The following is a 25,507-nucleotide window of genomic DNA, read 5'->3' on the forward strand; positions in this document are numbered from 1 at the left end:
TTTTATTGTATTGAAAAGAGCAGCTTGAGCATTCTGCTTTAAAAAAACTCCATTTGTAGGGGCCTGGGTAGCTCAGCGAGTATTGATGCAGACTACCACCCCTGGAGTCGCGAGTTCAAATCCAGGGTGTGCTGAGTGACTCCAGCCAGGTCTCCTAAGCAACCAAATTGGCCCGGTTGCTAGGGAGGGTAGAGTCAAAGGGGTAAATCTCCTCGTTGTCGCGATTAGTGGTTTTCGCTCTCAATGGGGGCGCGTGGTAAGTTGTGCGTGGATCGCGGAGTGTAGCATGAGCCTCCCGTGCTGAGAGTCTCCGAGGTGTCATGCACAACGTGTCACATGATAAGATGCGCGGATTGACTGTCTCAGAAGCGGAGGCAACTGAGACTTGTCCTCCGCCACCTGGATTGAGGTGAGTAACCGCTCCACCACGAGGAATTGGGCATTCCAAATTGGGGAGAAAAGGGGATAAATAAATAAATAAATAAATAAATAAATAAATAAATAAATAAATAAAAACTCCATTTGTGTTCCACAAAAGAAAGGAAGTAATACGGTTTATGAAAGACATGGGTGTGAGTAAATGACTGAATTTAAATTTTTTAACTGCACACAAATGCATGAATATTAAAAAATACATTCATCTTCAAACACTTTGCTCTTTGTACAGTAGCTGCAAAAGCAACTTAACCCATTGACCCATCACTGCCTTAAAACCACATTCCAAATTAGCACACCCAGCTTGATCTGTTGTCTCATTAAAATATTCCTTAGTCTGCTAACACACCATGTGAATCATCAGGAAAACCCTGTATGGCAGGGAGTGGCTGGTGTGGCATTTTGTGCTAAACACCCACAATTTGAAACTGGTAGGCTGCTGCTCAAATTCCTCTCATAAGGAAGCACAAAAGAAAATAAGACTCCCTTTTACAAAGTTACACAGTGCAGCTCATTGTAGTTTTTTGGTATGACTGTCATCCAAGAATTAACAGATTTATTGCTTTATTTGTTCCATATGAAATTTTGTTTATCTAGAAAGTGACATATTTGCACGCACTTTATGGAATTGTGAAATATTTCAAAATAGTAAATGTAATCCTATAGTCTTTTTAAGAATAGCAGGGTTTATTGTTGAGTCAGCTAACAATCACATGACAAGGTGTGTCGTATAATGGCATTTTGCAATACAATTGTATTGTGGTCCCTCCCAATAATTATGTGATGAGCATTTGCTTTAGTTCTATATGTCAACACACCCTAATTTGATCTTCAAGAACAAACAATTGAAGATAATGTTTTTTGTTTTTATAGGACAGTAGAAAGCTTACAATTAAATAAGAAAAGCTTTTGGATCAAAACTGGCAGTGTTTTTGCTAGGTTTATATCTTTATAGCAAGGAGGTCTATCATTTAGCATGATAATTCTCAATAGCATTTGCTTGGCTGATGCAGGACCCCTGTCAAATCTTTGCTCATGGGAACAACAGAAATTTTTGTGCAAATCACCTGAGCCACAAATGCCATGTGACTAATTTCTCTGGAGCGGCAGGAAAATGAATGAATGAATAAATGTTACACTTACAGTATATAGTGCTTTTCTTACACTACACTCAAAGCTCTTTATATAGTTAACAGGGGACCACCACCAGTGTGTATCATCCACCTGGATGGTGCGACAGCAGCCATAGTGCGCCAGTACGCTCACCACACACCAGCTGTTAACTGAGAGGAGAGAGTAGAGTGATCGAGCCAATTCATGGATGGGAAGTATTAGGAGGCCATGACTGATAAAGATTAATTAATATATATATATATATATATATATATATATATATATATATATATATATATATATATATATATATATAAAATCACTGTGGTCAAATATAAATAAATATATAGAAATAAAAATCCAACAGACACAAATATATATATATATATATATATATATATATATATATATATATATATATATACATACATACATACACACACATAATAATCATACTAACTATATTACACTACTCTCTCCACACCCCACCCGAGAGCCCTCCAAAAACTCCAAATACCTGCCCCATTTCCGTATAAACATATCCAAGCCACCCCATCTTCCCGATGACACCTCCTCATAAGCTGCCACCCTCCCCACCTCCGTGCACCACTCCGGATATGGGGGCGCACCAGCTGACCTCCAACCCCTCAAAATAACCTGCCTGGCGATCATCACACAGGTCAGAACCCAGTTCTCTATATGGCCATCCCCCACAACGATGACCGCCCCATCGCCCAGAACACAAAGTCTGGGGCAAAACGAAACCTGAGTGCCCTCCACGTCGCACACAAAATTCTGAACCTTCGACCAGAATTTCTGGATCTCGACACACCACCAAAAAACATTGGTCATGTCTCCATCCTCCGATTGGCATCTCCAGCAGGTGGGTGTGTCTTTAAGACCAAGCCTATACAGTCTAGAGAGGGTCCAATCAAATCTATGCAAAATTTTGAATTGTATAAGACGCACCCTTGCATCCCTAGATGCAGACTTAATGTTTTAAAGAATCTTAGCCCACACTCCTTCCTCCAATGCCAAGTTGAAATCTTTTCCCCATACTCTCTTGAGAGAAGTTAAGGCTCCATCCCCCAGACTCTGAATTAACAGGGAGTAGTACACTGATGCCTCATGATCCAAAAGCCGCAATTACCTCTCCCAAAGCATTTAAAAAATGTTATGGGTGGTATCAAGTTTACTCATATTTACCTTTCATGACCTGAGTTTTATAAGGTTCTATCTGGCATTTTGGTCCAAATTTATTTACATATACCTACTCAGTGAAAGACACTTCATGACTTTTAGTGGTTGTTTTTTAAAAAGTCAAAAATTATTTACAAAACCGAAAATTAGTTCTAGCCAGAGTGGCAAAACTTTGAAGCCCTGTATCTCAAAACAGGTCTGGAGGCAGATAGATCCTTAATAAAACTAAGGTCATGATTTATTAAATCAGGGCCTTGGACAGCTAGATTAATTTTAGTTGTTTTTTTATCTCCCTTTCCTCTATGATAATTTTAAGGTTCTCTTCCAGTTTAGGCAAAAGACCAATGTACAGTTACGTATTTGCATGTTAAGGAACAGGCCGAGCCTCATAGTAACTTTGCCATATTGACTTATTTCCCTTATGAGGCTTCCGTAGGGTCAGTGCAAAAAAAACAGGAACCAGGTCCAAAAGTAACACATCAGTCAGTGCAGCATATTTATCAAGTTATATCACAGTTGCTTTTGGTTATGGATGCTGTGGGTCAACTGTGGCTTCAGCAAAGGTCTTTTTGTTTTTGATGGGGTGAAATGTCCCTGTTTGCTTGACTGTTTGAATTTACATGTCTTGCATAACTTCCTGTTACAACAGTGCACAACTTTGTGACTCAATTAAAAATTAGTGTTCAATAAGGATTTCTTAGGTAGGTGTGGGATTCATTAAATGAATTAAGAGACCTACTGCATGCAGTTCATGTGTATATATATATATATATATATATATATATATATATATACTGTATATATGGGCATGTACTGTATGTTTGTGTGTGTCTGTATGTGATACAGTAGGTACTGTAGAGAGAGAGGGAGAGAGAGAGAGAGAGAGAGACAGCGAGTGAAAGAAAGAGAGATTGAGACATGAGGAAATAATTACTCATATTTATCCTCAACAATCAACAATCAACACCAAGTTATCATGACATCTCCATCTTGTTTAGCTGTATTTATTTTGAAGTCTTTATTTCACAGCTACATTAAAGAGATAGTTTATCCAAAATAAATTTTCCGACATTATTTACTCACCCTAATGTTGTTCCATACCTTTATTACTTACGTTTTTGGAATAGAGAAGAATGATCATGTTGCTATTTTCCATATAATGAAAGTGGATTGTGACCATAGACTGTCGAGCTCCAAAAAGACATAAAAGTAGTCCATACGACCTGTGTGATTTATTCCAAGACATACACTGGCGGCCAAAAGTTTGGAATAATGTACAGATTTTGCTCTTATGGAAAGAAATGGGTACTTTTATTAACTTTTACTCAAAGTGGCATTCAACTGATCACAATATATAGTCAGGACATTAATAACGTGAAAAATTACTATTACAATTTGAAAAAAAAAAAAAAAAAAAAATGTAAACTACTTAAACCACTTCAAAGTGTTCTTATCCAAAAATCCTCCATGTGCAGCAATGACAGATTTGCAGATCCTTGGCATTCCAGCTGTCAGATTGTCCAGATACTCAGGTGACATTTCACCCCACGCTTCCTGTAGCACTTGCCATAGATGTGGCTGTCTTGTCGGGCACTTCTCACGCACCTTACAGTCTAGCTGATCCCACAAAAGCTCAATGGAGTTAAGATCCATAACACTCTTTTCCAGTTATCTGTTGTCCAATGTCTGTGTTTCTTTGCCCACTCTAACCTTTTCTTTTTGTATTTCTGTTTCAAAAGTGGCTTTTCTTTGCAATTCTTCCCATATGGCCTGCACCCCTGAGTCTTCTCTTTACTGTTGTACATGAAACTGGTGTTGAGCGGGTAGAATTCAATGAAACTGTCAGCTGAGGACATGTAAGGCGTCTATTTCTCAAACTAGAGACTCTGATGTACTTATCCTCTTGTTTAGTTGTACATCTGGGCCTTCCACATCTCTTTCTGTCCTTGTTAGAACCAGTTGTCCTTTGTCTTTGAAGACTGTAGTGTACACCTTTGTATGAAATCTTCAGTTTTTTGGCAGTTTCAATCATTGTATAGCCTTCATTCCTCAAAATAATGATTGACTGACGAGTTTCTAGAGAAAGCTGTTTCTTTTTTGCCATTTTTGACCTAATATTGACCTTAAGACATGCCACTCTATTGCATACTGTGGCTACTCAAAAACAAACACAAAGACAATGTTAAGCTTCATTTAAGAAACCAAATAGCTTTCAGCTGTGTTTGATATAATGGCAAATTATTTTCTATTACCAAATTAGCAATTTAGCATGATTACTCAAGGATAAGGTGTTGGAGTGATGGCTGCTGGGAATGAGGCCTGTCTAGATTTGATCAAAAATGACTTTTTTCAAATAGTGATTATGCTGTTACATTAGTAATGTCCTGATTATACTTTGTGATCAGTTGAATGCCACTTTGGTGAATTAAAGTATCAATTTCTTTCTGAAGCAGCAAAATCTGTACATTATTCCAAACTTTTGGCCACCAGTGTATGATGATTTATGTGAGGAAAAGATTGAAATTAAAGTTGCTATTCACTGAAAATCTTGCTTTACAGCTGCATGACACCATTCACTTTTATTGTATTGAAAAGAGCAGCTTGAGCATTCTGCTTTAAAAAACTCCATTTGTAGGGGCCTGGGTAGCTCAGCGAGTATTGATGCAGACTACCACCCCTGGAGTCGCGAGTTCAAATCCAGGGTGTGCTGAGTGACTCCAGCCAGGTCTCCTAAGCAACCAAATTGGCCCGGTTGCTAGGGAGGGTAGAGTCAAAGGGGTAAATCTCCTCGTTGTCGCGATTAGTGGTTTTCGCTCTCAATGGGGGCGCGTGGTAAGTTGTGCGTGGATCGCGGAGTGTAGCATGAGCCTCCCGTGCTGAGAGTCTCCGAGGTGTCATGCACAACGTGTCACATGATAAGATGCGCGGATTGACTGTCTCAGAAGCGGAGGCAACTGAGACTTGTCCTCCGCCACCTGGATTGAGGTGAGTAACCGCTCCACCACGAGGAATTGGGCATTCCAAATTGGGGAGAAAAGGGGATAAATAAATAAATAAATAAATAAATAAATAAATAAATAAATAAATAAATAAATAAAAACTCCATTTGTGTTCCACAAAAGAAAGGAAGTAATACGGTTTATGAAAGACATGGGTGTGAGTAAATGACTGAATTTAAATTTTTTAACTGCACACAAATGCATGAATATTAAAAAATACATTCATCTTCAAACACTTTGCTCTTTGTACAGTAGCTGCAAAAGCAACTTAACCCATTGACCCATCACTGCCTTAAAACCACATTCCAAATTAGCACACCCAGCTTGATCTGTTGTCTCATTAAAATATTCCTTAGTCTGCTAACACACCATGTGAATCATCAGGAAAACCCTGTATGGCAGGGAGTGGCTGGTGTGGCATTTTGTGCTAAACACCCACAATTTGAAACTGGTAGGCTGCTGCTCAAATTCCTCTCATAAGGAAGCACAAAAGAAAATAAGACTCCCTTTTACAAAGTTACACAGTGCAGCTCATTGTAGTTTTTTGGTATGACTGTCATCCAAGAATTAACAGATTTATTGCTTTATTTGTTCCATATGAAATTTTGTTTATCTAGAAAGTGACATATTTGCACGCACTTTATGGAATTGTGAAATATTTCAAAATAGTAAATGTAATCCTATAGTCTTTTTAAGAATAGCAGGGTTTATTGTTGAGTCAGCTAACAATCACATGACAAGGTGTGTCGTATAATGGCATTTTGCAATACAATTGTATTGTGGTCCCTCCCAATAATTATGTGATGAGCATTTGCTTTAGTTCTATATGTCAACACACCCTAATTTGATCTTCAAGAACAAACAATTGAAGATAATGTTTTTTGTTTTTATAGGACAGTAGAAAGCTTACAATTAAATAAGAAAAGCTTTTGGATCAAAACTGGCAGTGTTTTTGCTAGGTTTATATCTTTATAGCAAGGAGGTCTATCATTTAGCATGATAATTCTCAATAGCATTTGCTTGGCTGATGCAGGACCCCTGTCAAATCTTTGCTCATGGGAACAACAGAAATTTTTGTGCAAATCACCTGAGCCACAAATGCCATGTGACTAATTTCTCTGGAGCGGCAGGAAAATGAATGAATGAATAAATGTTACACTTACAGTATATAGTGCTTTTCTTACACTACACTCAAAGCTCTTTATATAGTTAACAGGGGACCACCACCAGTGTGTATCATCCACCTGGATGGTGCGACAGCAGCCATAGTGCGCCAGTACGCTCACCACACACCAGCTGTTAACTGAGAGGAGAGAGTAGAGTGATCGAGCCAATTCATGGATGGGAAGTATTAGGAGGCCATGACTGATAAAGATTAATTAATATATATATATATATATATATATATATATATATATATATATATATATATATATATATATATATATAAAATCACTGTGGTCAAATATAAATAAATATATAGAAATAAAAATCCAACAGACACAAATATATATATATATATATATATATATATATATATATATATATATATATATATATATATACATACATACATACACACACATAATAATCATACTAACTATATTACACTACTCTCTCCACACCCCACCCGAGAGCCCTCCAAAAACTCCAAATACCTGCCCCATTTCCGTATAAACATATCCAAGCCACCCCATCTTCCCGATGACACCTCCTCATAAGCTGCCACCCTCCCCACCTCCGTGCACCACTCCGGATATGGGGGCGCACCAGCTGACCTCCAACCCCTCAAAATAACCTGCCTGGCGATCATCACACAGGTCAGAACCCAGTTCTCTATATGGCCATCCCCCACAACGATGACCGCCCCATCGCCCAGAACACAAAGTCTGGGGCAAAACGAAACCTGAGTGCCCTCCACGTCGCACACAAAATTCTGAACCTTCGACCAGAATTTCTGGATCTCGACACACCACCAAAAAACATTGGTCATGTCTCCATCCTCCGATTGGCATCTCCAGCAGGTGGGTGTGTCTTTAAGACCAAGCCTATACAGTCTAGAGAGGGTCCAATCAAATCTATGCAAAATTTTGAATTGTATAAGACGCACCCTTGCATCCCTAGATGCAGACTTAATGTTTTAAAGAATCTTAGCCCACACTCCTTCCTCCAATGCCAAGTTGAAATCTTTTCCCCATACTCTCTTGAGAGAAGTTAAGGCTCCATCCCCCAGACTCTGAATTAACAGGGAGTAGTACACTGATGCCTCATGATCCAAAAGCCGCAATTACCTCTCCCAAAGCATCTGCCTCCTAGGGGCGGGGGTGCTACTCCCAAAAATAGTACAAAGCAGGTGGCGCAGTTGTAAATACCTATAAAACTGAGGTCTGGGGATCCCAAAATGTTGGACCAAGTTTTCAAACGATCTCAACACTCCACTTTCATATAGGTCACCGAGTGTAGCAACCCCCCTCACAATCCACTCCGGCCAGCAGAAAGGGGACTTGCCAATACACAATCTTGGGTTCTGCCATATGCTCGAGGCAACATTTAAATAAGTGTCCAATTTAAACAATCTTGACACTTTAGTCCATACCGAGTTTAAATGCGAAATAATGGGGTGTAACTTAACTTTTCCGAATAGTTTGATAGAGATGCTTTGTAATGGTGAAATAGGGGCAAGAACTGCCTGTTCAATAACAAATCAAGGAGGGGCTCTCTCAGGTGGAAGTGACCAATGAGCCAAATGTCTGAGACTGAACACATAGTAATAAAACAAAATCTTGGGTAGGCCTAGACCACCTTTGTCTATCGGCCTATGTAACTTATTAAAATGCAATCTGGGACGTTTACCATTCCAAATGAAGGACTTCGCTATGCTATCAAATTGCTTGAAATAAGAGAGGGGGACATCTACAGGGAGAGATTGTAGCAGGTAGTTAAATTTTGGAATACAATTCATTTTAATAACATTAACCTTCCCAAAAATTTCTAAATTTTGTCTCACAAATTTGTAAGACAGAATTACATAACATCAAATATTTTGTAAAACAAACCCCAGCCAATAGGCAGAATAAACACAAAGAACATGTAGACTCATTCACAGAACTATCTCGAAGGTGTGTTCCTTCACAAAACAAATTCCAGCCGATATAAAGCCGTTCATTTTCCTCGGACAGACAAACTAATCTTCAGTGAGCCAGCTGATGAGTGCAGCAGATGACGTAATCATTCCAATGTCCCACGAAAATACTCCACAAATCATACTCTAGCCAACAGGAGGCATAAGCACAAGGAACTGACAGATTCATCCATAACTGTCCCGAAGTAGTGTTATTTAACAAAACAAGCTCCAACCGCTAGGCGGAACCAGCACAAAAGGAAACGAAACACGCATCCCAGTTCCTCAGATGGTCAAGAATCCATTCACTCGGAGGCCGCATAAAAGTATATCCCATGATTTACACAGTCCGCCAACTTTATAAAAGACATCCTTTGTATGGGCATGTAGATATTTTGTGGTCATCCGTAGTGTCTATTCTCAATCTGCCCGGGAACTTCATTGTAAAAGTGATCTTCCGTCAATGCAAACGTTTCTTTAAGGAAAAGTGTTAATCCACAAAACAAAACAAACTCCAGCCGCTCGGCAGAGCCAATGCAAAAATAAAAAAATGGTGCCCAGCTTCCTCCGAAAGCCAGAGTATGTACAGTGAGTCAATCCACTCACAAGAAAAACACCCAATGGTTACTCATCCATTGTTTCAATAAAAGACATTGCCTGATTGGGACATGTAAATACTTTGCTGCCGTCCTTAGTGTTTATTCTCAGTCTGGCTGGAAACATCAGAGCAAAAGTGATCTTCCGCTGATGTAAGAGTTTCTTGCATTCCTTAAACCGATCGCGTTTCTCTCTTTTCGAGTTCGCAAAGTCCGGGAACAAGAAAATATTGTAATTCTTCCAAGAAAGCTTTCCTTTGCTCCTCGCCTGGCGCAACACGAGATCTTTATCGGATGATCTCAGAAATTTGGCCAGAATCGATCGGGGCCTTTCTCCCTCAGCAGATCTGTGAGCTGGGACTCTGTGAGCTCGCTCGATCTCCAGCTTGTGGCCTGTTATGTCAAGCAGACTCGGGAAAAGCTCATCTAGGAATTTCACCATATCTCTGCCCTCCTCATGCTCAGGAATTCCAACAATTCAAATGTTATTCCTGCGGCTTCTATTCTCAAGATCTTCAAGCTTTTCAAGAACACGTTCCAAATCAACTTTGGTCACAGGTGGATTAGCGGATAATTCCCTCTCTGATGACTCCAAATACTCAGAGAATTTTTTTTCCATCGCCGTAATCGATTGACGTATTACAGCGAGATCCTCCAAGTCCGCAAGTACCTTCGTCAACATCACCAACATGTTGGACATTTGACGCTGGATTCCTTCTCCCGCCGCGCCATCCAAATCAAGTCCCCGGTCCACAGGCCTGTCTGGGCTTTCATCTTGAATCCGTAAGTGTCTTTTAATGTCTCCAGAGCCCGAGGATTTTGACTTCTTTGCCATGTTTACCTCAAACAGCAAATGTGTAACTGGGTGTATCGAATTTCACCGGATTATATCATGAAAATAATTTTAAAAATTAGCAAAGTGCGCAGAGCTGTCTCTCACACGTCTGCCCTTCGCATGGCGTCACGTGGCTCCTCCAACACTCCTACTCTTTAACATTTTCGCACGCGAGTTTCTCTTGTACTGATGGTTCTCCCAGTGTGAATTCTTTAATGTGCACTGTAATTAAAATAAATCTTACCTTACACTTCATAGCAGATGCACTGGAGGACAGATTATATCACAGCATGTGCACTGAAGGTCAGATTATATATTATCAAACATATAATATAGTTTTTAGATGTTTATAATGATTGATTAAGACAGATAAGATGCAGTTGCGAATGCACTTGCCGCTATGCATGCCGCCATATTTTCGTTGCAATGCTAGATGGGATTCTGAGTTTGTATCATCATAGAAGCATTCAAAAGGAGGAGCATAGATGATTCTAAAAACCTAGCCCTTACACTCTCCCAGCCCACAGAAGTGGTTGTGATGGATGGAATGGAAGAAGGCTCGAGTGGACTGACTAGTATATATATTCTTTGACATCAGAAAACATGGCTGCAGCACTGCATCTAAACAGTGCACTCTGACGGTAATGGCTTTATACTTTATTTAGTGATTGTTTTAAAGTTGTAACATATACAAATAAAGATATTGTGATGTTGAAAAGACTATTTGATCAGCTGGTTCATTATGACAACCGCTTCAGTCATTATGACAACCGATTTTACTGGTAAACAGCAGCATGAATGTAGATCACACCAGTTTGATCATACACGTCTGAGCCCAGCCTAGTGTAATCACACTGGTTTGATCTTAGTGCAAAAGGGTTAAGAGAAGAGCCCAGGGTTTTTTAATGACCACAGAGAGTCAGGACCTCGGTTTAACATCTCATCTGAAGGACAGTGCCTTATTTATTTATTTATGTATTTATTTATTTACAGTATGGTGTCCCCATCACTATACTGGGGTGTAAGGACTTACACAGACTGCAGGGTGAGCACCCCCTGCTGGCCTCACTAATACCTCTTCCAGCAGCAACCTCAGTATTTCCTCCAAAATCGTATCCCCGCTTGATAGCTTCAGTGTCAAGTCAGGTCATTTTTATTTGTATACTTCTTTTCACAACACACATCATTTCAAAGCAGCTTTACAGAAAATTATGCTTTAACACAAAAAGAAGCTGTAATATAGTAATGTCTTTGATATTTTTCTTAATAAAAAACATGATTGTAAATTGCACCTTAAAATAAATAATAAAAAAATAAGTAAATTATATTTATATTTAGACCCCCAGTGAGCAAGCTTAAGGTGACTGTGGCAAGGAACACAAAACTCCATAAGATGTTGGTTAATGGAGAAAAATAACCTTGGGGGAAACCAGGCTCACTATGCACTATGTTAGGGGCCAGTGTTTAAACAAAAAGATTTTGTATTAACTGTAAGATTAATGACTAAAGTCTTAGAATTAAACTAGTGGGCAGCCAGTCTAGAGCTACAAGGTGATATGGCTGCTGACTAGCAATTGCACTGGTGTGTTGAGATGGTATTGACGTGATTGGTTACAGTTGGCCAATAAGAGCAGGCACAGAAATAACACCAATATAGATTTGTCCAGTGATTTTTAGGAATGCTGTTTTAAGTTTTCTGCAGGGTGCCAGACTATCAATTTTTTGTTGTTGTTGTTGTTGTTGTTGTTGTTGTTGTTGTTGTTGTTGTTGTTGTGTGTGTGTTTCCATGTGTTTGTGTCCATTCTGTATGAGCTGTCGTCTTTGGCTTCTGTATACATAATAATTTTACATAATACTTTTATAACTATTTTTCTATTTCTGTGCCTAATTTTATTTGTTTACTCTTCTTAACCCAGTTTTAAAGAGTGGATGGAAATACATTCCAAGGCAGTAAAGGCATCACCCAGTGAACATTTGCCAGTTGCTGTATCTCAACAAAACCCATTCCTATTCCCTCTGAAAGCCCCCTAGCTCACAACAGATTTTGATATTTAGAAAACAAAACATGTTTTTCCCTCTCTTTTCCCGCTTCGTCATGCTGGCTGGTTCTTCATAGGCAGCAGAATGACCTTTAAGACTTAGTGGTTTGTTTTTATCGGCATTAGTTCCTCACATAGCAGAATATCCGCAGTGCTAAAGTATGTACTTCCCCATTCTGTCAGAGGTGGACAGCTAGGTTCCAGTTTGGTCTACGGTGCTTCAGAGATTTTTGTTTGGCATGCTAACCTATTTAATCAACTTGTTTATCAAATCAAGTCTTTCCTTCTCCACACTGCTACATTCTTTTTAATGTCACGTTATACTAAGTTTTAATTTCCGTGGAATACAAATGAAATTATTTCCACTTGGTGTGCCTTATAATTACATTTTGTGTGTTAATATTTTATGTACAGCTAAATGCACCTGTAAACACCACATGCCTTCAAAACAAATATTGACTGAATTATGTTTGTTGTATTTTCTTAAATCCAATTTAAATAGAACTACAATTTAGTTGTGCAAAAACATTACATGCCTTGAACTTCTACTTTTCTTTGTTACTAGTTTTGGATCATGGTAAGAATTAAGCATGTTCACTCCAAATGATTTTGTTGGAATTTTACTGTAACTGTGAGATTTTTACATTCATATGAAGCATTCAATGAGATATTCTTGGCAAACGCAGCCTGAAGTGTGTTTACAGCAAGGTGTGATTGTCAGGATCCTGTCACGTATGTTCTATGTCTCTGTGTGAGCGCACGGTTTTGGTTGTGTGCTCTTCTGTCTAGTCTGTGTTTCATGTTCAGAGCATGGTATCTGGATCCTGACTCTTCGGTCTGGTTCGGTCTTGTTTCTGAGTTGGGATCAGGACACTCATGCTCCATGTCTTGTCTTTGTGAGCGCATGACTTCGTGTTCGGTTTCGGGTCTCTTGTCATGTGCCCTTGTCTGGTCTTGTCTTTTTGTTTGAGCACATGGCAAATGACGGCTTCATTGTCATGTGCTCTGCTGTCTCTCGTCCTGGCCTTGCCCCCTTGTTACCTCATTATTAGTTCATTTGCTTCACCTGCTTTCCTTATTACCCTCCTCATTGTCTTTCCTATTTAACCCCATTGTGTTTTTTGTCTTGTGCCAGTTCGTTGTGGTTTATCACCCTGTTAGGTTCTCCTGTGTCAGTTCCTGTCTTGCCCTGTTGTTTCTGTTCCAGCCTGGTGCATCGAACCCAGTCTGTTCTGCCCTGGACCTTTGAGTTTTCCCCTTCGGGGTAGTTTTTGTTTGTTTTGTTTATTTTTTGTTTAAAATAAAGCCTATTCTTCTCACCTTATTCGAGTCCTCGCTGTCTTTTCACAGTTCCTGACAGTGATATAGTCTCATCCAGAGGTCTAGTTAAGAACGTTGCAGCATTCCTACAACTCAAATGCTTGGTAACAACCCACTAAATAACTTCATTCCATCCATTGTCATTCCATGGGCTAAATTAATAATTAATAATAGTAAATCATTTCAATGTCTTTTCCCCTCTAGCAAGTGCTGTAAGTAATCCCCTCAAACTGAGCTCAAATCAATGCACCCATTTGTTTTTATGACTGCAGTTTTGTGCAAAGAACAGTCAGTAGCACTAATTTGTCTTTAGTTCAACTGAGTGCATAACAAACTGGTTATGATGTCATTTATGTGTCATGAGGCTTTAGAGAGAAAAAAAAAGAATGAAAGAGGAATTTGCTTGAGATGAAAAACTGGACATGAAGATGGCTTTCACTATCCTTTGCTGGACAGTGCAAGTGTCATTTTTGCAAAAATGTTATACCTCTGCTAGCCTGAGTCATCTCAGTCAGTACATTTCTAAAACCCAAGCTATGTGTAAAATTACATTACACAATGTGACAGGTTTCTTGCACTCTTGTGAAGAAGGAAGCGGGGGCCAGGTGAACAGTCCACGTAATTCTTTATTCTCAGTGCTTTTCAGCTTTAAACACAAACGAACTGGCTTTTCTGCACACACACAATGCACACATGCCCAGGCTCAAGCTTGTCTCTCTCCTCCGGCAGTCTGGATTGCCCCTTAAATTCCTCTCCACTCTCAGCTGTTAGAGGTGATGTCCCACAGGTGTCAATCCTTACCGTACTCACTCTCACGGCCTTGCTCTCCACAGACGTCGGCCACGCCCCCATCACCACATACCCCCATCGCCTGACTCAGGCCGGGGAGCCATCTGGCCTGTCACTTACTCCCCCCATTCCTGGAGAGGAAATCTGCACTGCCATCTGCGGCCCTGGCCTCTGGACCACCTCGAACTTAAATGGCTGGAGAGCTAGATACCAATGGGTGATCCGCGCATTGGTATCCTTCATGCAATGGAGCCACTGCAGCGGGGCATGGTCCGAACAGAGGGTGAAAGCACGTCTCAACAGATAGTACCGGAGGGTGAGGACCACCCACCTGATGACCATAAGCTCCTCGATTGTGCTGTACTTAGTCTCTCTCATCTAGAGCATGCGACTAATGTACAGCACAGGGCATTCCTCCTCCACTATCTGGGACAGTACCGCTCCCAACCCCCTGTCCGTTTGCAAGACAAAAGGGAGAAAGACGTCAGGAGAGTGCAATAACGGCCCGCCGCAAAGTGCAGCTTTCACTTGCATGAACGCAGTCAGCAGACTGGTGACGGTCGAATAATTAGGCACAAACCTAGGATAATAGCCAGCCAGCCCCAGGAACTGTCTCACCTCCTTTTTGGTCTTAGGTCTCAGGCAGGCTGCAGTCGCTGCAGTCTTATCAATTTGGGGCCGCACCTGTCCATGACCCAAGTGGAAGCCCAGATACTGTAATTCTGCCCATCCAATTGCACACTTCTTAGGGTTTGCCGTGAATCCCGCCCATCTCAACGACTTCAGGACAGCCCTCAGATGCTGCAGATGCCGCTGCCAATTATTTCTGTAAATAATGATGTCATCCAGATAGGTAGCGGCGTGCGGTCTGAGGATTCTGTCCATGAACCGCTGAAACTTAGCCGGGGCCTCGAACAAACTTATCAAACTTAGACACTGCATTGACTTTTCTATAATCCACACAACCTGACCGAGCCATCAGTCTTTGGAACCAACACTACTTGGCTGTCCCAGTCAATGTGGGATTCTTCTATTACCCCCATATCAAGCATGGCCTTTAATTCTTCCTGGACCACTTTTTTTGTGTTCGGGTAATCGGAAGGAACGACTGCATACCACTACACCTGGGGTCCTTTTGATATGGTGCTCTATGACATTTGTACGAACAGGAAGAGGCGAGAACACGTTGGAGAATTCTCACAAACACAATTAATTCAAGCCCAAATTTTGCCCGGTTATCATGAATGAAGCTTGTGCTTTGGTGCACTCGGGGTGCTCTGCCCCGGTGTAGCCCTGCAATTAAACAGCTGAGTAAAGCCTTAATGAAATTAGTCTCTTCATTTGAGCGGGTTGTGCTTAAAGATGTTCACATTTAACACATGAGTCACATCCTGCTAATATGGGCAGCACTTCTGTCTCCTAATCTATAATAACATTAGGATGTCTTGATAATTGTAAAGATATGACCCACAAAGCAGGCAGTAATGAATATCACATCTGAGTCAAGATATTTGAACTTGTCACATCAGTCTGTTTAAAGGGATAGTTCACCCAAAAATTTAAATTCTCTCATCATTTACTCACCCTAATGCTATCCCAAATGTGTATGACTTTCTTTCTTCAGCTGAACACAAACTACGAGTTTTAAAAGAAAATGTAATCTCTGTAGGTCCTTCCAATGGAAGTGAATGGTGGCCAGATCTTTGAAGCTCCAAAAATCACATAAAGTAAACATTAAAGTAATCCATACGACTCTTCAGAAGCGAAATAATAGGTGTGGGTGAGAAACATAACAATATTAAAGTCCTTGAATCTCAACTTTCTCTTTCAGATGTGAAAGTGAAACTAAACAGGCACCACATGTGACTTTCAGATGTAAAAGTGAAAGTGGAGATTTAGTGTTAAAAAAAAAGGCCTAAATTTTGTCCTGTTTCTCAGTCACAACTATCATCACTCAATGGTACTGACAAGCCTATCCTAATGAGGCTTCACTGGTCAGGCATCCAGAGAGTGCTGGTGAGTTTGACTGGACTCCCCAAGTCTAGATCATGGCTAAGTCCACTCTGTCTTTATCAAACAGCTTTATGTCACTGAGGAATGCAGGGCATCCACTGACCTCTTTCCACCTCCAAGTTCTCATACTCTCTCTCCTCTGTCATATCTTCAAGCCTCTTGTTTGCAGTAGGATGGAGGGGTATACTTTTGCTGCCATCAAACAAACAACAGCAGCAGCACTGCATTCTCTGGAGTGCTGGGTGGAGGAGTTATGTCTGGGAGAGAGAAGGGAGATTTTTTTGTAATTAGACGTATCAGATGAATGCTGGCCTTCTCTTGAGAGGGAAGTCGGAGGTTGAGGGATGTTTGACGCTAAACCAGACTGATCATACTGTGAATTCGGGACAGTAGTTTAAAAGTTGTGCCGCTGAAATTGGTCTGTTACCAAAATTCGAACCACTGCCCCCTGTGGTCGAAAGTCTTGCGACCTTCAAGAAATTTTGGGTTCTGAGCACATGAACAATTGGAAACTCAGACTTCTAGATGATACCTGAGTTGCCTAGTTGTAACGTTGGAATGGGCATGTGGACATGAAAGATGATGGAAAGCAATGATTTTGCAAATTTATTCATATTAATTTGTTGACAGTCAAATGACTTGCCTTTCGTGATTTCTTTTAAGCAAATTAATTAATAATTTGTTAGATACCATGCATTAATAAATTATAGTGGTCGTGTAAAAGTGTTGCAACTGTATTCACTTTTGCTTATTCACCGTTTGTTTAAGTTTGGCTTTTTCCATATTTTGTTTCCAACTTGAATGAGTAACATGTCTTAATCTCAAATGCCTGACTCAGGCAGAGGAGATTTCACAGTGCACTTAAAGTAACAGTTCTCCAAAAATGTAAATTCTCTTATCATTTACTCACCATTAAACAAAGATTTTTAGAAGAATATCTCAGCTCTGTAGGTACATACAATGCAAGTGAATGGTGATCAGGCCTTTAAAGCTCCAAATATCACAAAGTCAGCAAGAAAGTAATCCATACGACTCCAGTGATTTAATTCATGTTTTCTGAAGCGATCCAGTTGGTTTTGGGTGAGAACAGACCAAACGAAAAGTGTAATCGAGCTTGAAATTTTGATCGCCAAGGAGACTGCTGTTAAGAATTGAAAAAGTGAAAAGGACAAAAGGTTAAATTTTGGTCTCATCTCACCCTAAACCAACTGGATTGCTTCAGAAGACATTTATTAAACCACTGGTGTCTGATGGATTACATTTATGCTGACTTTATCTCCTTTTTGGAGCTTTTAGTGTTCTGGTCACCATTTACTTGCATTGTAAGAACCTACAGAGCTAAGATATTGTCATAAAAATCTTTGTTGGTTTTCAGCAGAAGAAAGAAAGTCATACACATCTGGGATGGCATGAAGGTGAGTAAATGAGAGAATTTTAATTTTTGGGTAAACTTACCCTTTAAAGCAACATCTAGGCATGTTTGAACCCTGGTTTCCAGGTGAAATGTTCAGAGTAGTGCTAAAGGCGAGTTGTATTTTTAGTTGTAAATGATGTAATAAAGCCAAAAGGAATGTATATTTTATTAACACTACACCCAAACCGCAACCCTAAACCTAGCCGTCAGTGGAGTAAAAAATTATTTTTAGAGTGAAAAAATTCATCCTCCAAATCGCACACACCATTATTTATGTGATCATTATTACTTCCTGGTTCCTATGGGACCAGAACCTGTATCTCGGAGACTGCTCACACAATGTGCTATCAGTAATGTCACAGGGAAAGGTAAACATATTTGGAATGATGCTAAAATGTCTGATGGGAGATGCCACTTGTCAGTAATTTGGCAGAATGGAGGGTCGATTTGTTGATTTCCTGTGTGGTCAGGTTGGCAAAATGGCTAGTTGGGCATTGTGTGTGTGTGTGTGTGTGTGTGTGTGTGTGTGTGTGTGTGTGTGTGTGTGTGTGTGTGTGTGTGTGTGTTTATAAGTTTACATGCTTTCAGGAATATGAGGATGCACTTTTTACTTTGTGGGAAAGTTGTCTCTTAAAGTGCTGTACATAAATCAGAACAGTAAGTAGGTCAATGTTGCACATTGACAGCTGGCCCAAACTCACAGTTCTGACATACTTGGAGAGCTTGAAATTGTGGGTTAATAAGACAGTGTGGCCTGTCCCAATGTTGTGGAGATAAAGTATGGTGAAAACAAATGGACTTCCCTCTGTCTAACATTCTGTCCCCTCTTTAACCCCCTCCTTCGTACCCCGCCGTCCCCTGCCTGTTTTTTTGTTTTGTTTTGTTTTGTTTTTTGTTTTTTGTTTACACCCCTTTTCAAGATTCAACATTCCAAGAGGCTTTATGGGCATGATAAACAAGAGCTGACTTTGCCAAAGAATTAATCAACTGTTCACATGTACATAGATACACACACACAAACATGTATCAGAGATCTTTTTTCTTTTTCTTTTTTTTACTTTTTCCATCTTGTACCACATTTTCATTGCTTCCCTTGAACCTTTTCCCTCCATTCAACCCCTTTTCTCTTTATTTTTTTTTTCTTTTTTTCTTCTCTATTTTGTTTTTTTAACCTTATCTTTGTTTGGATGTTCTGCACACAATCTCACAAGCCTCTCACATGGGCAACACCATGCCACTGTTTGAAGACTGATACCAGGAAACCTCCCCCTGTTCAGAGAATGTCAAACTCATCTTTTTTTTTTTCGCATTACGCACTTTAAAGACTTGATTTGTTTGTAAACTATGTGTCCATGGAACTAAGTCTTATCCCCTCTTTAAAACAAGCTATTAGTACCCATGACAGGAGTTTGCAACATGTAGTTCACTCTTCCTACTAATGATATTGCATCAATGACTGTTTGTCCGCTTTGTTCGCTGTTATCGCTCTACTGATGTAGTACAGTCCTATGACTTCCTGTTTGTGCCTTTGTGTGGATAAACTTTATAGAATCTTTGCTCCTTAAAAAGATTTCCCATTGTATAACAGGGTTGACCTACTTTGTCTAGACTGAAGCTGAATATGTTGTCTGTAGATGCAAAAGTGTTATTCATCCTGTTATGATAGCTGAACGTACACCGGTACTATGTAAAGCACGGTCTGGTCTGGGTTCAGTTTGTCAGGGCCAGCTAGGAGAATAGCCTATTATGGTCAGTGTCTGAGTGGGACACATAATGGCCAGCACGGGTGTCCATCCAGCTCGTATCTCTTGTGCCTGGGGAGCCTGAACAGTCTGTGAGATGCATGTTAGTGTCTTAACCCTCCTATTGTCTTAGGGTCATTTTTGTCTCGGGACAGGTACATACATTATAAATACCGCATAATTTTTTGTACTGGAAATACAAAACAAAACAAAAGAAAAAAGAAAATTGTATTTTTGTATATAATTGTTTAAAAGAAATTTTAAACAAATTGTTCCTCATGTTGTCTCGGGTCAATTATGACCCGTGTGGGTAGAACAAGTTGTAACCTTTTACCATCTTACTTTCTGGATGTTATACAGCTTTAAATAGTTCTATGAATCAAATTTTCTCAAATTTAGCCCCTTGCCCCATACTGTTCTCTAGCCCCCTCACCTGCTTCACTGGGTACTGCATCTTTCCTACAAATTGCATACTTTTCTCTCAAATGGAGTTTGTGCACATGTCCACACAAACAAACACACAAGAGAGAGTATTTTTGTTTTCTTTTTTTTTTTTTTTTTTTACAGTTTTGAACAGGCAATATGTTAGAAAATATGTTTACAAACATGATTTTATATGATAGGGTTCGATGGGGCTAAAGGCCCCACAATGGTAAAAGACCTACTGGTTGTTATTTTCTCTTAAAACATTAGATGGCTTAAATATATATTACAGCACCTTCCTAAACCCCTGTAACACTACAACAAATTGTTTGACATTAGTGGGAAAGAATAGATTTGCTGCAATGGACGTGCAAAGTGGGCCCATTTTGACTGCTGGAAAAGGCAATAGAGATTAATTTGTGAAATAGGCATGTATTAAAATTGTAACTCTAAAATGTACACTGTTGATTTTCTACAAGCAGAATAAACCAGAATTTGTTTTAATATAGTTGAGATATTATAAAATCCCTGGCCAATGTTTTCCAAGTTTTTTAAAAAAAAATTTTTTTATTATATATATATATATATATATATATATATATATATATATATATATATATATATATATATATATATATATATAAAATCTTTACAAATTATGTAACTCCATTAACATTCAGAATATAGCATTTCCCCCCTATCATTATACACTTTAGGACCACAATAAAACATATTTTCATCAAGGGGGGTCTTTAGTGCAGTATAAGAAATGTCTTCAAAAAAATAAAAATAATAATAATAATAATTGAAATGTAGGCCTATTTGATCATGTATTTTAATATGTGCATATGTCTAAATGTGTGTTCAGTATGTGTGTGCTCATGGCCAATGCTCACATCCTCAAGCCACAATATCAAACCACAATATCAAACCTAGCTCAACTCTGCAGGAGACCCTTCATAATATTTCCCAGGCTTACCCTTCATCCACCCAGTCTCAGCTAGAGCATGCTAATTTATGTTTCTGCCCTCCATTGCCTTTGCTTTGCACTGTCATAATGTGACTATAAGAAGACTGACTGTAAATTACAGGCTCTGACACTTTCACTGACCTCATATTATGTTTCATTCCAGTTTAAACTCTTTCATAGACAAATCCCTACATGCACATAGCTCTGAGTTCCACCTCTCTCTCTCAATTCTCTGTCTCTCACTCCTATTCCGGGAGCTCAGAGGGGCCACAGGGGCATCACTTTCTCAGGGCCCACTGCTGCACTGGCATGCCTGCTTGGCCTGAGATGGATGGCTGAAAGGGCTGCATTGACTGAAGTGTGGGAATGGGTTGTATATGCTTCACTAAAATCTGTGACTGACAACACAGCCAGACAACTCATGCTCTGACCTCATCAGCAGTTTGGATGTTTAAGAAAGGAGCTTTTTAAGCATTTGTATTTTAATGAATATGGTAAAAATGTGAATACCAAAAAAAAAAAAAAAAAAAAAAATTACCATGTTGTGTGTGATCTTTGTTCTCTTCGAACTTTCTTATGTCTGATGTCTATACCAGTAGACATCGCTAGAGGTCAGTGTTCATTACTTGTGCGGTGTCTGCTTTAGTGGATCACAGGGACAAATATCATTGAGTTTCCTGCCAACGTGTGTCTTAAATATTTAATTATTTTTGTTTACAGCAATACCACCGTTCTTTACCAGGAAATGTTTATATTTTGTTTTCTCTTGTATTCTGCTTCCTCTTCTTGACACTGCTGACAAGCCTTTTGAAATCAACCTTAAACAAAGACATGCATATAGATGTTAACAACATGCTAATAGCTGCTCAAAGTACTTTAGTTTACACTATCTTAGATAGTATACTTAGTGTCAATAAAGATCTTTGCCGAGACAAGGCAGGCTTTCTGTAAGATGACAGCATGTTTTCCTATTGAATGCATTTGTGACCTGATTCATCATTTTGAGTCACTTCGTCCCAGAGACACATTAAGAGTTTTATGTACTAAAATAAAAAGGAAAGCATTTCAATGATTATATCAGCCAATACTGAAATAATTATATCTTGGGGTAAAAACATATACATCGTTAGAAAGCTTAGATTTCCCTCATAAATCTAAAGAATGTGTCTCTGGTTCAGAGTGACTCATAATGATGGAGCAGGTCACATTTTTTGTTGAGCTGCCAACCTTGTCTGAAAATGACTTTTTAATTGTGAATACAGAATCAGTTTCTGATTCTGCAATGGAGATCGTTCTCATTTGGGTAAGAAGTGTGTATAATGAAAAGCTTCACTATCCCCATATTCTTTTTTAATTAATGTATGTTTCAACATAATAACAATAACAAGTATGACAAATAGAATATGCACAAAGTGTAATGATTATATATTATAAGAGTGGAAATATAAATTACAATAAGAAAAAATTTAGGGGCTTTCCAATACAAGGACTTTTATTTATTTATTTTTAAATAGTAAAGTGTGTCATTTGTATTGACAATTTTTAAATACTTTTTATAGAGATCAATTTCTAACAAAAAGAGGTAAAATTTTGGTTGGAAGTTTCCAAGTTTTTGTTTATGAATATAATATTTGTCATGCAGGATATAACAGTTTACCACGTACTCCATCATCTTGTTCTAATTAGTACAGGTAGCCTACAAATTATATCTTTCAGAGATACATAAATAATTTTAGTTAATTTTCTATGGATCAGACAAGTAGGTGATAACACTGAACCAGAATTCTGAGGACACGTTATAAAATAAATGAATGAAGTCTTCCTCATTTACACCACAAAATTAACATTTGTTTTCAATGTTTATATTTAGATAAAGCTGCATTACAGGGGTAAACATTATTTAGTAGCCTACTTTAAAGTGCACTTCTTTCACTTTATTAGAAATGCAGTATTTAACCAAGCTTTTTCCAATATAAAAAAATTGAGCATTCTAAAATAATTTCTTAAATAAATACATTATGTGGGGAACTAGCCTAAATAATTTAAAGCCATCTTTTATCAACTCCTTCATGGCGTTTTCCTTTTTGTTACTTCCAGAATTTAGATGGCTTTTCATAAGCTGTAGGCTATAATACCACTTATGGCTTTTAATTAAAAAATATAGGCTACTGTATGAAGACATAAATAGCTCATGAGACAATATTTCCAACATATGTCCCCATTATTGCCGTCTGTCATCTTGTCAGTGATGACGCCCGAATGTATGAGTGACAGAAAAGCGAAGGAACGTCTGCGCTATCGTCGTATCAGATAATATCTATACGTCACTAATAGTGAATATCCGGTGCCTCAAGTGATTCAAGCGTGTAACAGGAGGACTACAGTGTGTGTTCTGACGGAGAAAACGTTTTGTAATGGATCTGCCTGTCCATGCGCGACTGCGCGTGTCTAAACAAATGACTGGTAGATTGTGGGTTAATAGGGCGAGTTTTCCAGACGGGGCGGGGCCAAGTGCTCGGATGTATTTGATTGGCTGCCTCTCACCGTTACATGGATTCAGGGGTGAGTTCACTCTACTTGACGCACAAAAGGGGGCGTGCCATTTGCGAAATCAGCTGTAGAAACAATAACACTCCTGTGAACGCCCCAAAATGAAAGCTTACCTATAAATGTCAATAATTCTAGGACCAAGAGGCATCTTAGTGAGAGTGTGGGAATTCTAGATGTAGGGAAATTAACGGTTCAGGTTCTTCACTGCAGTTTGAAAACTTGTTTCAGAGGATCTCTATCAGCTCAGCTGGAAGGCGAGTGTGAAAATGCTGCCTTTGTGACAGCCGTGACATCCCAGTGAGTTTAACACAAAACAAGTCGAGAGTTTTTCCAGAGACGTCCTAATATTTTCAAGGTTTTATTTGATCTCCTGCGCTCGGTTTAACGGGAGCGAACCACGAGCGGACTGGCATGTGGGTCAATTCTGGAAGCGTCGGAAGGTAAGGTGGTGAAATTTCACTTTTGCACACCAGCGTGTCACATGTTTCCCCTCGCAACAATCATGCATTCTCAATCACTGATGCATTCTTAGGGGCCGTTCACACAGAATACGTACTTGTGACAAAAACAACTAGACGCTGTGCCACGAAGAGAGCAGAGCTCAGGTGTCTCGAGAAGCGTTGTAGCAGTTAAAGTTATTTTCAACTTGACACGGCGTCTAAAAACGTGGTGCAACAGTCAAATACGTCCGTCTAGCGCATTTTACATAGGGAAACTGCAAACGGACGCAAAAACGTGTTCGGTGTGGGCGCTGCATTAAAAACTGAAGAGTTCACTCAATAAAAACACACTAACCGCCGCCCATCCTTGACGCGTGATGTTTGAAGCGTGTCTTTGTATCACGTCTTGATTGCTGCAACTCTCCGCCTCTTTGCTTTTGGGCAGTTTGTTGCTATGCATCTCCCTGATCTTCATTTTAAAACGTCTCATTTTATTAATTTCACGTTGTGCATTGTGATTCTGTGACGCGCATGGGCGTTGAGCTGCCAAGTTTTTATATGAACTCACATGTCATTCATCTTAAAGCGAAAATGCACTACTGGTTCATGTTTCTGAATGAAACGTGTGCTGAATTGGGGCTTTTTAGAGGTATGAATGGGGGGTTGTCAATGGCTGGCCCTACATGTTTCACACAATGCATTCACACCTGATGTAATCATAGGCAATATGAATTCTCTCAAAACACTACCCCGCTGCAAGGTTTTGTTTCTTGTTAGGCATAAGCCAAGTTCATCCATGAATGAGAGATACTTGTCTCTTTGTCCATTTTAATCAATGGACTAAGCAGAGTGTTTTATTCTGCTGATTCAGCCATCATTATATGGCTTAATGGCTAAATATGTAGTAGACAAATCTAGTTTTTTCCAATGAAGGCTTTTATCTTAGGTCAAAAGCTTTTTATCACTTGAAGAGTTTCAGAGAGTGATACATGCTTTTGTTTCATCTTGTCTCGACTACTGCATTTTACATTAATCGGTTACAAACAAATTCTGTTCGGTGGCGCTAGTGTCGCAGAAATTACATACTCCAGCTTTAAAATTGAGGGGTGATCGTGCTTTCGCTATACCAGGCCCGAAATTGTGGAACAGTATACCGCTATCTCTTAGAATCATTTTAACAGAATCGAAGATTAAAAACCTATCTCTTCGAGCTGGCCTACAACTAATGCCAGAGCCTGTCCTTGGTTGGTGTACATTTTTATATGTGCTATGATGTCTATCCTTTTTGTGCTTTTGGGGTTGTACATAGATGGATTTGTAATTGCATTAATGTTATGTCCTTTTAATTATTGTTGTACAGCCGGTCAACCAGTGTTTTTATTTTTATTTTTTTATTGTGCTTTATAAATAAATGATTGATTGAAATATTACTCGTAAGGAATCAACTACTTCTCTCTCTCTCTCACACACACACTACTAGGGCTGTGTTGATTAAAATTAAGTATCAC

General features: G+C 39.2%; 2 protein-coding genes across 5 annotated transcripts in view; one reads left to right on the forward strand and one right to left on the reverse strand.

The window, feature by feature from the left end:
- Positions 1-16,575, reverse strand: part of LOC127420106 (uncharacterized) — a 59,656-nt gene extending 43,081 nt beyond the window's left edge. The window contains exon 1 of the mRNA XM_051662107.1: positions 16,564-16,575. The gene's annotated coding sequence lies outside the window, so the exon portion shown is untranslated. The remainder of the gene's footprint in view (positions 1-16,563) is intronic.
- Positions 1-25,507, forward strand: part of rhobtb4 (Rho related BTB domain containing 4) — an 85,637-nt gene that overhangs the window by 8,993 nt on the left and 51,137 nt on the right. The window contains exon 1 of one of the 4 annotated variants that reach the window (XM_051662069.1): positions 23,270-23,856. The exons of 2 other annotated variants lie outside the window; for them this stretch is intronic. Coding sequence is in view for 1 of the 2 variants with exons in the window: in XM_051662042.1 (XP_051518002.1) it covers positions 23,971-23,999 (29 nt within the window). In the remaining variant the exon portion in view is untranslated. Of the gene's footprint in view, positions 1-23,269; positions 24,000-25,507 lie in introns of those variants that run through there. One more of the 4 variants, XM_051662042.1, reaches the window with a different exon arrangement.

Source organism: Myxocyprinus asiaticus, chromosome 3, assembly GCF_019703515.2.
Source record: "Myxocyprinus asiaticus isolate MX2 ecotype Aquarium Trade chromosome 3, UBuf_Myxa_2, whole genome shotgun sequence".
NCBI classification, from domain to species: Eukaryota; Metazoa; Chordata; class Actinopteri; order Cypriniformes; family Catostomidae; genus Myxocyprinus; species Myxocyprinus asiaticus.